Below are 12,059 nucleotides of genomic sequence, written 5' to 3'. Positions count from 1 at the left end.
AATTGGTCTGCTGGGTCGTGTATTTCTTTTAGAGTCAGTGTAGATTGTGTGTTTCTGGGAATTTGTACATTTCATTTAAGTTGTCTGATTTGTTGGCATACAGTTCATTGTATCCTCTCTGTTTCTCTTTTTATTATTCTTATTATTTTTGCATATATGGGCTGGGAATTGAACCCAGGTTTCCTGGATGGCAAGCAAAGCATCATAGTAGTTGCTTATTGTTCTAGTTTGCTAGCTGCCGGAATGCAACACATGAGACAAATTGGCTTTTAATAAGAGGGGATTTATTTCTTTAGTTCTTCAGAGGAAAGGCAGCTTACTTTCATCTGAGGTTCTTTCTTACATGGGAAGGCATAGGGTAATCTCTGCTGCCCTTCTCTCCAGGCCTCTGGGTTCCAACAACTTTCCCTGGGATGATTCCTTTCTGCATCTCCAAAGGCCTGGGCTGAGCTGTGAGTGCTGAGATGAGGTATGCCAAGCTGCTTGGGCTGTGCTACGTTGCACTCTCTCATTTAAGCACCAGCCAATTAAGTCAAATGTCATTCATCACAGCAGGCACGCCTTCTAGCTGACTGCAGATGTAACAGATAGCAACATATGAGGTTCACGTACCATTGGCTTATGTCCACAGCAACAAAACTAGGTGCCTTCACCTGGCCAAGTTGACAACTGAATCTAACTACCACACTTATGATCCTTTTTTTTTCCCTGTGGGGTCAGTAATACTACCCCCCACCTCACTTCTGATTTGATTTATTTACATCATCTCTCATTCTTTGGTCAGTCTAGCTAAGGGTTTGTCACTTTTACTAATCTCAAAGAGCCATCTTTTGTTTATGTTGATTCTCTCTATTGTGTTTATTCTTAAATAATTTATTTAAGAATAAATTAAATTAATAAATTAATAATAAATCAAATAATTTATTCTTATCTATTTCTGCTCTGATCTGTTATTTCCATCCTCGCCCACTTGTGTAGAGCCTTTTTCTGTTACATTAGTTTGTATGTGTGTGACTGTATTTAGATCTACATGGTTATTTAAAATTTTTATTTAATAATTATTAGACACTGTAATTAGATTGCTGTGATGAATTTCTCTGGTCTTAGTTTGCCAGGCTGCTATGACAAACAACGTATACTGAATTCGCTTAAGCTGCAGAAATTTCTTGGCTCACGGTTTTAAGGGTTAGAAGTCCAAAATCAGTGTGTTGTCAAGGTCATGTTTTCTCCTCAAGTCTGTACACCATGCTGGCTTGCCACAATCCTTGGGATTTCTTGGCTTGTATCTCTGCCTGCGTCACATGGAGATCACTCTCCTTATGTCTGCTCTTTTGCTCTCTACTGACTTAAAGGTTCTCTATGGCCTTCTCCGAGTCAGTGCTTCTTGATTTCTTCTGCATATAAAGGGCTACAGTAATATGGCTAGGCCTGCCCTCATTCAGTTGGGCCATACTTTATTTATTAATGCATCTTCAAAGGATCATATTTACAAATAGGTTCACACCCACAGGAACATGTTTAAGATTTATGTCTTTTGTGGCATACATAATTCAATCTAACACAGCTGTCTAGTACAATTCTGTGATGACTTTTAAAAAAACTTTAAAAGATATGTAGTCAACTGAAGTTCTGAAAGGAATTCTCAGATTAGAGTTTTTATAAATAATGTTTCACTGTCCTCTAATTCTTAATGGCCATGGTCTGAGAATCAAAATCTGAGTCCCATTTCTGACAGTTACTGATTCAGTGGGTTATAGTTTAGAAAAAAATAGTTTATTAAATATGTTTAAAGCTCTTGGGAAAGAGAGCATCTGAAAAGTATGAAAGTGTTTCAGAATCAAGATCACATGTTTTAAGGGGCTACATGTTTATATTGTAATGGGGAATATTATGCAATAAGGACACAGAGTAATAAATACATATTTAGTCTTGTGTAAAGATTTTGAAAGATATTTTTCATATATTTGATGTCCTTACATTCTAATTTTTCAACCTAAATTTCTGAGAATATATTTGGACTGGCCATGTAAGATATTTCTTACATTTAAAGTAAGCAAGTTCCACTTAATGCCATGGCATTTGCTGAGAAATGTAATAGCCATTGTTTTACTGGCAGTAATATTGCAAGTAATTGACCAAGGCTTTTATGTTTATCTGATTCTCATCTGTGCTGTTATTTTTTTTCTCGACTATTACAAAGTGAGGATCAACTTTATTTACTGAAATTAAAAGAAGAATTCTCTCATATGGGGATTTGTTGAAAGTTTGCAAGTCTCCTGAGAAGTCTGATTCATCTTCACCTCTTCCTTCAGCTTGCAGCTGTTTGTGATGTATTTGTGGAAAACTATGTCCCTGGCAAACTGTCTGCAATGGGCCTGGGATATGAAGACATTGAGAAGATTGCACCTCACATCATCTACTGTTCCATCACAGGTATTTCAAGCTCACACCCTCATCAATGAGAAAGTTTTCTAAGTTCTTTGCTTATATACATAATCTCCTGGTGGTGTGGGTTTTCTTTAAATGATTCTGCTCCCTTTCCCTCCAAGCCATCTTAGGTTACTGAGCATTATTAGCCACTAATGAACATTTAACTGAAAGAATAATTTCCATATATTTATTGGCTATTTGTGTTTCTTATATGAACTATCTGCCTGTAGTTTTTGCCAATTTTATATGGATGTTTTATTGTTTTTCTTATTTTTTGCTTGGGCTCTTGATATATTACATTACTTGGGCTTTTGTCAATCTTGTTCATTGCAAATTGAGCTTCTGATATCTTTTAACGCATGAGTGTCTAAATTTTTATGTTATAAATTTAATATCTTTTTCCCTTTGCTTTTTTCTAATGCATATAAGGTTAAAACATTCTTCTTATCTAGAAATCATTAAACATGTTCCATAGGGTAGATTTAAAAAAATTTGTTTTCATAGGGTAGATTTTTAATAGTCTTATTGTTCTTCTTTTTTCATTGAGTCAGTTAGGATGTTTTATGAATGGCATGTCAATTTTAGAAGAATTCTTTGTGGGTGAATTCACCTACTGGTGATTTTCCTTTGTCATGTATTAAATTTATTTTTTATATTAAGTTTCTTATTGTACTACCCATTCTCTTCTTTTAGATTTGCTTATCATTTCTTGCTCTAATATCATGTGGGCTTGATAATTATAGCTTGTAATATATTTAAATATCTGGTAGGGTAAGTACCCCTATACTTCTTCTTTTTCAACATTCAGATAACTATTCTTGCCTGTTTATTTCTCTAGATTAACTTTAGGTCCTTTTATCAAGGCTCAGAATATATTTCACTTGGATTTTAATTGGAATTTAGGGTGTCTATACTCTTGCAATCCTTTCTTCTTCTCCCATGGTCCCATCTTTGTTTATATGATTTGAAGTGTAATCATAAGTTAGGTATATTTAATCCCATATACATCTCATATAAATTCACATTTTGTTTTGTATGCACATTTTAAAATTATGTTTAAATCTATGTATCTATTTGGTTTCAATGGTCACCTCAATCTTTTTATAGTATATCTTTCCCATGTGTGGTTCTTAAAACTTTTTATTATGGAAATTGAAAAATATATAAAATGTAGAGAGGATGGTGTAAGGAACCCCCATGAACCTATCACCCAGCTTTAACAATTAACGTATTGCTAATTTTTCATCTATTATCTACCTACTGCTTCTTGCCTACCCCCAGTTATTTTAACTCTAATCCCAGATATCATGTCACTTCACCTGAAAATGATTTAGTATGTAACTTTCAAAGACAAGGACTCTTTAAAAATATATAGCCACAATAACATTATCATCCTAAAATATAAGCAATAATCCCTTAATAACATCAAATATCCAGTAAATATTCAAATTGCTCCAATTTCCTCATAATTTTTTAAAAATAGCTTGCTTGAATAAAGATTTAAATAAGGTCTGCTCATTGCATTTGTTTGAAATGTGTCTTAGGTCTTTTAATCTATAGATTCTCTCTCTTCCAGCCCTGTTTCTACTGTTTTTTTCTTTCATCCACTTTTTATAGGTTCTTTAACATCATTGTAGATTTTGCTGATTGCCCTTCTGTGGAGTACTTTAATGTATTCCTTTACCCCATATATCTCCTGTGCTAGATCTAGAGATACAGTCAGGTTCAGGTTCTTTTTTTTTTTTTTTTGATAAGAATCTTTCATGACTAGTATTGCATAATTCCTATTGCATCACATCAGAATGCATGCATTTCTTTTGCAACCCTGTCTCCCAGGTCTAGTGCCATTCCTTTTCCCTGGCTCTGCTACCGCTCACAGTGCATGTCCTAGTGTGATGGGATGCCTCCCACCCTTCTTTACATCTGGCTGCAGTGAGCACCACAATCTGTGGTGACTGATTGGAAATGGAAAGAAAAGTGCCAGTGGGGAGCCCTGGGAGGTATGTGTGGGCTGGTCCTGAATTTGTCTCTGATTGCTTAGATAATTCTGGTACAGTTGGAATGAGTGTTTTTCTAGTGAGTATTGATCTTGGATTTTGGAGTTAGTTTTATCAAGTAAAGTGAGTCAAAGTCTTTTCTTTGGGTCCTTTTGTCTTGTTTCTCAGTTTGTCTCCATTGAGAAAGTAGAGAGTGAAAGTTCATTGCAGAATTTAACACATGGTCTTCTCTTAAGTTTGCAGTGCTGTCCCATGCTATCCACACTTCTACATGGATGTGTTATAAACTATTCAATTTAGGTATCAGAACCTCTACGTCGATATTTGTTTTCATCTGTCTCTCTTGTTTTTCTTTTTAAATTGCTCAAATGGGTTTCTAGAAGATTGCTAAATAAATATTTACCAAGAATGAAGACTTACAGAAAAGGACATTTATAAAGTACTATTATTAATTCATATTAATATTGTATCAAATATTGATTGAATTTAAGATAACATAGGAACTCAATAAATTTTTTTGATATATTCAGTAGTGTTAAGTCAAATGAAGGCAAAGAGTACTGCGAAGTCCTCCAGATTGTTCAGCACTTGTCGGTGAACCTCTTATGTGTATGTGTGTGTGTCTTTAAACCATGGGGGGAGGGGTAAAAGTGATGTGATAACAGTAATTAGTTTTGCATATTTTATAAGCACTTAACCATTAATAAGGATACAAGAAAGAAAAGTGGCTCTTAAAATAGAAAGTTGCATTAATAATTTTAACAGAAATTCATATTTTCAGTTTTAATTCATTTACTCATCAAATATTTATCACAGTCCTGTGATATATCAGGTAATATTCCAGGTGCTGGGGATACTGCAGTGAATAACACATGTCTGTGTCTACATGGAGATTGCATTTCTTGGGAGACAGATAATAAAAAATTAAGCACATGTATATGTCATTGCATCAAGTCACGTTAAGAGCGGAAGAGAAATATAAAGCAGGGTAAGGGGGATGTAGGCAGGGAAGAGCTATTATATAATGTGAGATGAGAAAAAACTTAATTTATATGATGGCATTTGAGCAGAATCCTGAAGAGGTGAAGGGGAGCCATACAGATTTAGGTTAAGAGTGTTTCAGGCAGGGAGAACAGCAAGTGCAGAGGAGCTGAGGCTGGAGTATGTTGGACTTATTTCAGGACCAGCAAGGATGTCAGTGTGGCTGAAGCAGAGTGAGTGAGGGAGGATGTAATGAGAGAGAAAATCGGAAAGGTATTGGTGAGCATCATGGTCAGGTTCATGTGTCAACTTGGCCAAGTTGTGGTACCTGTTTGTCTGGTTGGGCAAGTGCTGGCCTGTCTGTTGCAGTGAGGACATTTCATAGAATTAGATCATGATCACGTCAGCTGCATCCACAGCTGATTCCATTTATAATCAGCCAAGGGGAGTGTCTTCTGCAATGAGTGATGCTTAATCTAATCACTGAAAGCCTTTAAGGAAGATTCAGAAGAGACGGGCTCTCTTCCTGCTTCGGCTGGTGAGCCTCTCCTGTGGAGTTCCTCCAGACCCTCCATCGGAATCATCGGCTTCACAGCCTGCCCTGTGGATTTTGGACTCTGTGTTCCCATGGTTACATGAGTCACTTTTATAAATTTTATATTTACAAGTGTTTCCTGTTGATTCTGTTTCTCTAGAGAACCCTAGCTAATACAGGGAACAAGATCATGGAGGGCCGTGTGGTCTAGTCCTAAGCAGTTTGGGTTTTACTCTGAGTGAGATGGTGAGCTAATAGAGGATTGTCAGTGTGCGTTTGTCATATATATACATTTTTAAAATGTTTTTTATTGTGATATATAACATGTACAAAAGGTAAAAAAAATAAAGAGCAATTATTTTCAGAGTACATTTTAACAACTAGTTACAGAACAGATTTCAAAGTTTGGTATGGGTTGCCATTCTACAACTTCAGGTTTACTATCTAGCTACTCTAAAACACAGAGGCCAAAAAATCCAAACAAACCAAAAAACCTATCAGTATAGTGATTCAGCAGTCATACTCTGTTAAATCCTGTCTTCTCTATTATAACTCCTTCTTATCCTTTGAGGCTGCTCCCAATCTATAGTGGTCTTTGGAGTATGCTCATTCTAACTTTTTCATGTAGATAAGGGGTATGAACATATATGATAGCGGGATGGAATTAGTTGATAGTCTTGGAGGGGCTGCCCCTTCTGGGTTTCAAGACTTATCTGCCCTAGAAACTCTCTGAAGGTTATAAGTTTCAGCAAAGTAAACTTAATGCATGACACTTTTGTAGAGGCTCAATTAGGGCCCCAGGTGTTCTTTGTGGTTAACAGGAATGATGTTGGTACGGTTTGGCAAACCTTGTCTATTACTAGTACCTAGCTGAAACTTGCATAGGAGTAGCCTCCAGAATAGTCTTTCAGCTCCATTTGAATTCTTTTAGCCACTGATACCTTATTAATAAAATAAATTTGTTATATTTATTTTCCCCATTTTTTCCAGAAGGCATTGTTGATCCCATGGTGCAAAGGCCAGGCTCATCCCTGGGAATCATGCCCCACGATTTCAGGGAGACTTTGACTGCTGGCTGTTCTGTCCCACATAGTGGGGAGGGTAATAATTTTCCTTGTAGAGTTGGACTTAGAGGGAGGCCACATTTGAGCAATAAAAGAGGTTTTCCAGAAGCAACTCTTAATCACAATTGTAAGTAGTTTTAGCTTCTCTGCTATAGAAATGAGTTTCTTACAGACAATCCTCAAAATCAAGGATGTGGTCTGTTTTCTTGGGAGTCACTAGTATTTGAGAGAATACCAAGCATTTTCCAGATGGGGAAATTTAATAGTTCCATATTTTTTCTCCAGTCCCCCAAGGAACTTTTTAATAATCAGTCCACCATAGTCTGGGATGTATCTGGGTATTACCTTAAGCCATACTGAATTATAAGGCCTTGTCTCTGTTGTGGGTTCCATGTGTTTATGTTATTAAAAGGAGCTATCCAGGCAGGTTGATGTAGTTTGTGTGTAATATTAAATTAGGTTCTAGACATAATAAACCCTTCTGCCTCTGGTCTTATGTAACAGGTAATGCTCTAGAATATATACACTATCATCCTTTGTCCTATATTCTGATTTACCTTAGTCCATACCACATCAGCTTCATTTTTATCTCTAATTGAAACCTGATATCTTTTTTTGGTACCTTTAACAATTGCTGTATATAGTGATGCTGACTTTCAGAGCTGCATAATTCCAGCTGTGAGTATTAAGTGTTCTGGCATATTTTTAAAAGGATCATTCTAATTACTGTGTTGAGAATAGACTGTAGAGGATAAGGATGGGCAGCAGAGGAAAACTTAGGAAGCTATTGAAATATTCCAGGCTAGAGATGATGGTGGCTTGAATTAGGATAGTATTGGTGGAGGCCTTTGAAGAGTGATAAAATTCTGAATATATTTTCAAGGTAAAGTAGATAGGACTTGTAGAAGGATTACATATATTAGAGAAAGAGTTGAATTAAGGATAACTCCAAGGTTTTGGTCTGAGCAATCTGAAGACTTGGAAGTGCTATTTACTGAGAAGGGCAAGACTAGAAAGAAGTTTTGTGGGAAAATGCCAATAGTCCTGTTTTGGACATGTTGCTTGAGATTCCTATTAGACATCCAAATGAAGATATAGACTAAGGGATTGGATCTAAGAGTCTGAAGTTCAGGGGAATTTTAAATTATGAGCATATATATATGGTATTGAAAACCTGGGTGAGATCACCTGAAGAGTGAGTGTAGATGGAGAAAGGATGGACCTGAGGGGCTGAGCCTGAGGTACTCCAATGACTAGATGTTTGGGAGGTGAGGAGGACAGAGCAAGGGAGGTTGAGAAGGGGCTGTCAGTGAGGTGGGAGGAGAACCTCCTGAAAGTCAAGAAAAGAAAGTGAACATTTTTATAGTCAACTTAAGCATAAGGCATATATGGTCTACTTTACTATTTTAGGAAAACCCTGACTAACCTTAATTATTTGTATCTCCTAAATTCATCAAACTCTCTCTTACTTCACTGGCTTTACACGATGTATTCATAACCTAGAACACTCCTTCCCAACCACACCTGATGATTCTGGTTGTTCTTAGGTCTCAGCTTTGTCCTATCCCATTTTGTATTGCCTGTTTACCCGCGTGACACCCCCCCTTGCCTGTAGGCCCACCCAACTCCAGCCATAGTGTAGAGCACATGGTAGGCGCTCAGTAGCAGTTTCTTGAGTCGGTGAATGAAGTATCAGAATTTGACCCAAGAGTTTTTTGGGTCAAATTTTATTTGACCTGCTGCCATTTTATTCTGCATCCTGCTTTATGGAGAAAAGTGCAAGTAGAAATATGTTAAAATATTCTGAGATACTTTCAGGAGGATCTTTAAGTTTTCTTCCGGTATTATATCTTGTATTGACATTTCAGGACAATAGAGGGCCTTGGAGAAAGATTATACAGTTCAGGAGTTCTCAGAGGTTTTAGTTTTCTAGCTGCTATACAAATTCCATACAATGGGTTAGTTTAAACAGTGGGAATTTTTTGGCACCATTGTTTTGAGTTTAGAAGTCCAAAATCGAGGTGTCAGTAAGCCAGTGTTTTCCCTTTGAAGATTATGGCATTCTGGGACTGGTTGCCAGTGATCCTTGCTTGGCTTTTCTGTCACATGACAGTGCACATGGCTGCATCTTCTTCCTTTTCTTCCATGTCCCACTGGCTTCCAACTCTGGCTGCTCCCTGTGGCTTCTCTCTCCGTGTACAATTTCCTTGGCTGATAAGGACTTCAGCAATTTGGATTAAGGCCTACCCTGATTCAGTTTGTCTTCACTTTAATAACATCTTCAAAGGTCCTATTTACAAATGGGCTCACACCTACAGGACCTGTATATACCTTTTGTAGGGTACATGATTCAATCCCCCACATCAATTAAGGAGAAAATGGGTGTGTATATCATGTGCTTTCCAGTGATAGTGCTGTGGGGTTGATGGGGTGATGGGAAGAGACAGGTGTAGTCTGAAAAATACCTCCTATTATTCTAGATTCCCTTTTATCCTTTTCACCCCACAATCACTGAAAACATCAACGCAGTTCATTCTCTTTTATTTCCTGACACGGAACCAGATTCAGGATTTCTTTGGGACTTGTAAAAGGTTATACAGCTATTTAATGGCAGGTGGAACTATAACTCAGGCTTCCTGACTCAATCTTCAGTGCCTCTATGCTTTAAGTACTTAGAAATATCCTTGTTAAGTAATAACATGGACTTTGAGATTACAAGACACTGGACAGCTTTAATTGGGAATATTGTGTTTACCATTTACTTTCATTTCCTGTTAATCATATTTGCAATGTTGGAAATCATTAACAAATTTATTAGTTAAAGAGTCTACATTTCAACAGATTCTTAGGGAAGCAGAGGTTATTTATGAGTCGTGAGTTTGTATATATGTAAAGCAAGACCCAGCTACTTTTTAGAAGTCTAATATTTGTGGTAATCGATGTTTAGTTCTTACTTTTTAATGAGACTGACTAGATCTGTCTAAAGTTGTACATGTTATGATTGCGATCCGAGAATTTCCTGATGTTTCCCTGTGGTATTGCTGTCTTCTCGGTGTAGTCCAAACCCGAATTGTCTGTTCTCACTCACAAGTTGGCTTTATTGCTGATGAGAGTAATCTTAGAATGGTCGGGAGATTTACTTTAATGCATTCTGACAGTTGTGTGGTTGGGATTGCCTCAGCCTATGAAATCCAGTCTGCTGGACAAAAATGCTAGAATGATCACAAGCAGGAAGGACCCAATTATCTTTGCTAGCATGGCTGTCTTATTATCTTGGAGGAAACGAGTGTGACCATTAGGGGGCAGTGTTTAAAAAGCTATAATTCACTAGAAATGGCTTTTTGAGAAACTGCAGTGTTTCCTGTGAACCACTAGGTAGAGAGAATTCTCCGTAGGGGCCTTTCAAATTTTTAAAGAAGGTTTTCTTTTTTTAAAATAACTAGTCTATACTCTCTGTATAGAAGAGATACAGAAATATCTGTATTTTGATATTTTCCCAAACAATGTAATTTTAAGTTGTGTTTTCTCTTTTTTATCTTCTGAGCATGTTCTTAATCATAAAAATTTAGCAGTAAGAATTCTCTCCACAATATTTAAAAATGTTTCTTTACTTATTTTTGCTATTTCATTGTTCTTTCTTTCTGGAAGTATAAACACTACATGATAGTATTGATTAGACTAATTATATGGTAGGAATATTATGTATGTCCTTTAGTAAAGTTTCCTGAGTTTTAAAAAGAGGACTGCAAAAGTGTCTTTTTGCTTTTTTGTGAATTACTCAAGGGTATTTTCTTAATTTTTTTTTTTTTTGTCCCTATAAGGGTGGAGTGCAGGATCCGTTTGGATATAGGACCTGATGAGGTACCTCAGGATCTAATTCAGAGGAATACTTCAGAGAATTAGATTTACTCTTTAGTTTTAAACAGAAACAGCCTGAGAGCTCTACCTTTAAAACAAAGGAATAGCACGTGTAAAAAGGAAGGAACAAGCACGGCCAGAGCAGTTGTAAGGAAGAACATGGTAGGCAGATTTACCCTGTAAGATATCAGGGCTTAGTGTATAAATGTAATAATTGAGACAGTAAGGTATTGGTATAGGATGGAGGAATAGACCAGTGGAACAGAATAAAGAACTCAGAAACAAACTGGCACATCTTTGGAAATGTGATTTTGTAGGATTTAAATTACCAATCATTAAAGGATGGATTATGCAGTAAATGCTGGTAGGACAATTGGTTATCTTCATGGAAAAAGACAAAATTGAATTCCTAGTTTTTTCTATATATAACAATAATATCCAGATAGATCGAAGACCTAAATATGAAAAGCAAACTTTTAGAAAACAATATAGAAAGATGTCCTTATGACCTTAGGGCAAGGAAGAATTTTGAGAACAACATCCAATAACTACAAACCACAAAGGAAACGATTGATCAACTTGACTACTAAAAGAAAATTATTCTGGAATACTTTAAAACGTACAGGAGTGTTATAAAAATAATAGAAGCCCATGCAGAGAACTTCAGCATCCCCCCATATTCCCCAATTTTAACAGTTTTTCATATCATTTTATCTATCTCTCTATCTGATTTTCTGTCTATTTATCAATCCATTTTCTGAAAACTTAAATGCAGGTTGTATACATCATGCTCCTTGAATACTTAATACTGTCATGTGTATTTTCTAAGAATAAGGATATTCACTTATGTCACTATCTTAAGCACAGTATCAGGTTCAAGAAATTGAATGTTGGTATGAAGCTTACAGACTAGATTTTAGTTTTTTATATGTTCAAAAAATATCCAGTTCTCCTCCACTATTAGATCCTGGCCAGGTTCACTTATTGCATTAAATTGTCTTTTTTCCTTAGTTTTTCTTTTTCTTTTTTAAATTCTGGAAACATATATACAACATAAAATTTCCCATCTCACCCACTACCAAGCATACCAATAAGCGGGATTAATTGCATTCATTGTGTTGTGGTACCCTCACCATCTTCCATTATAAAACTCCCACTCTCTCCAAACAGAAACCGCACCCTCATTGTACATTG

At 36.3% G+C, this 12,059-nt stretch overlaps 1 protein-coding gene across 2 annotated transcripts in view; it reads left to right on the top strand.

Annotated features, from left to right (window-relative positions):
* The window catches only part of SUGCT (succinyl-CoA:glutarate-CoA transferase), an 878,065-nt gene that overhangs the window by 108,676 nt on the left and 757,330 nt on the right, over positions 1 to 12,059 (top strand). For both annotated transcript variants that reach the window (XM_077119443.1, XM_077119444.1), the window contains exon 6: positions 2,313 to 2,433. In XM_077119443.1, coding sequence (XP_076975558.1) covers positions 2,313 to 2,433 — 121 coding nt within the window. The remainder of the gene's footprint in view (positions 1 to 2,312; positions 2,434 to 12,059) is intronic.

The sequence above is a fragment of the Tamandua tetradactyla genome, chromosome 1 (genome assembly GCF_023851605.1).
Source record: "Tamandua tetradactyla isolate mTamTet1 chromosome 1, mTamTet1.pri, whole genome shotgun sequence".
NCBI lineage: Eukaryota > Metazoa > Chordata > Mammalia > Pilosa > Myrmecophagidae > Tamandua > Tamandua tetradactyla.
The sequence above is the reverse complement of the archived record's forward strand: the minus strand, read 5'-3'. Positions and strand labels throughout refer to the sequence as shown.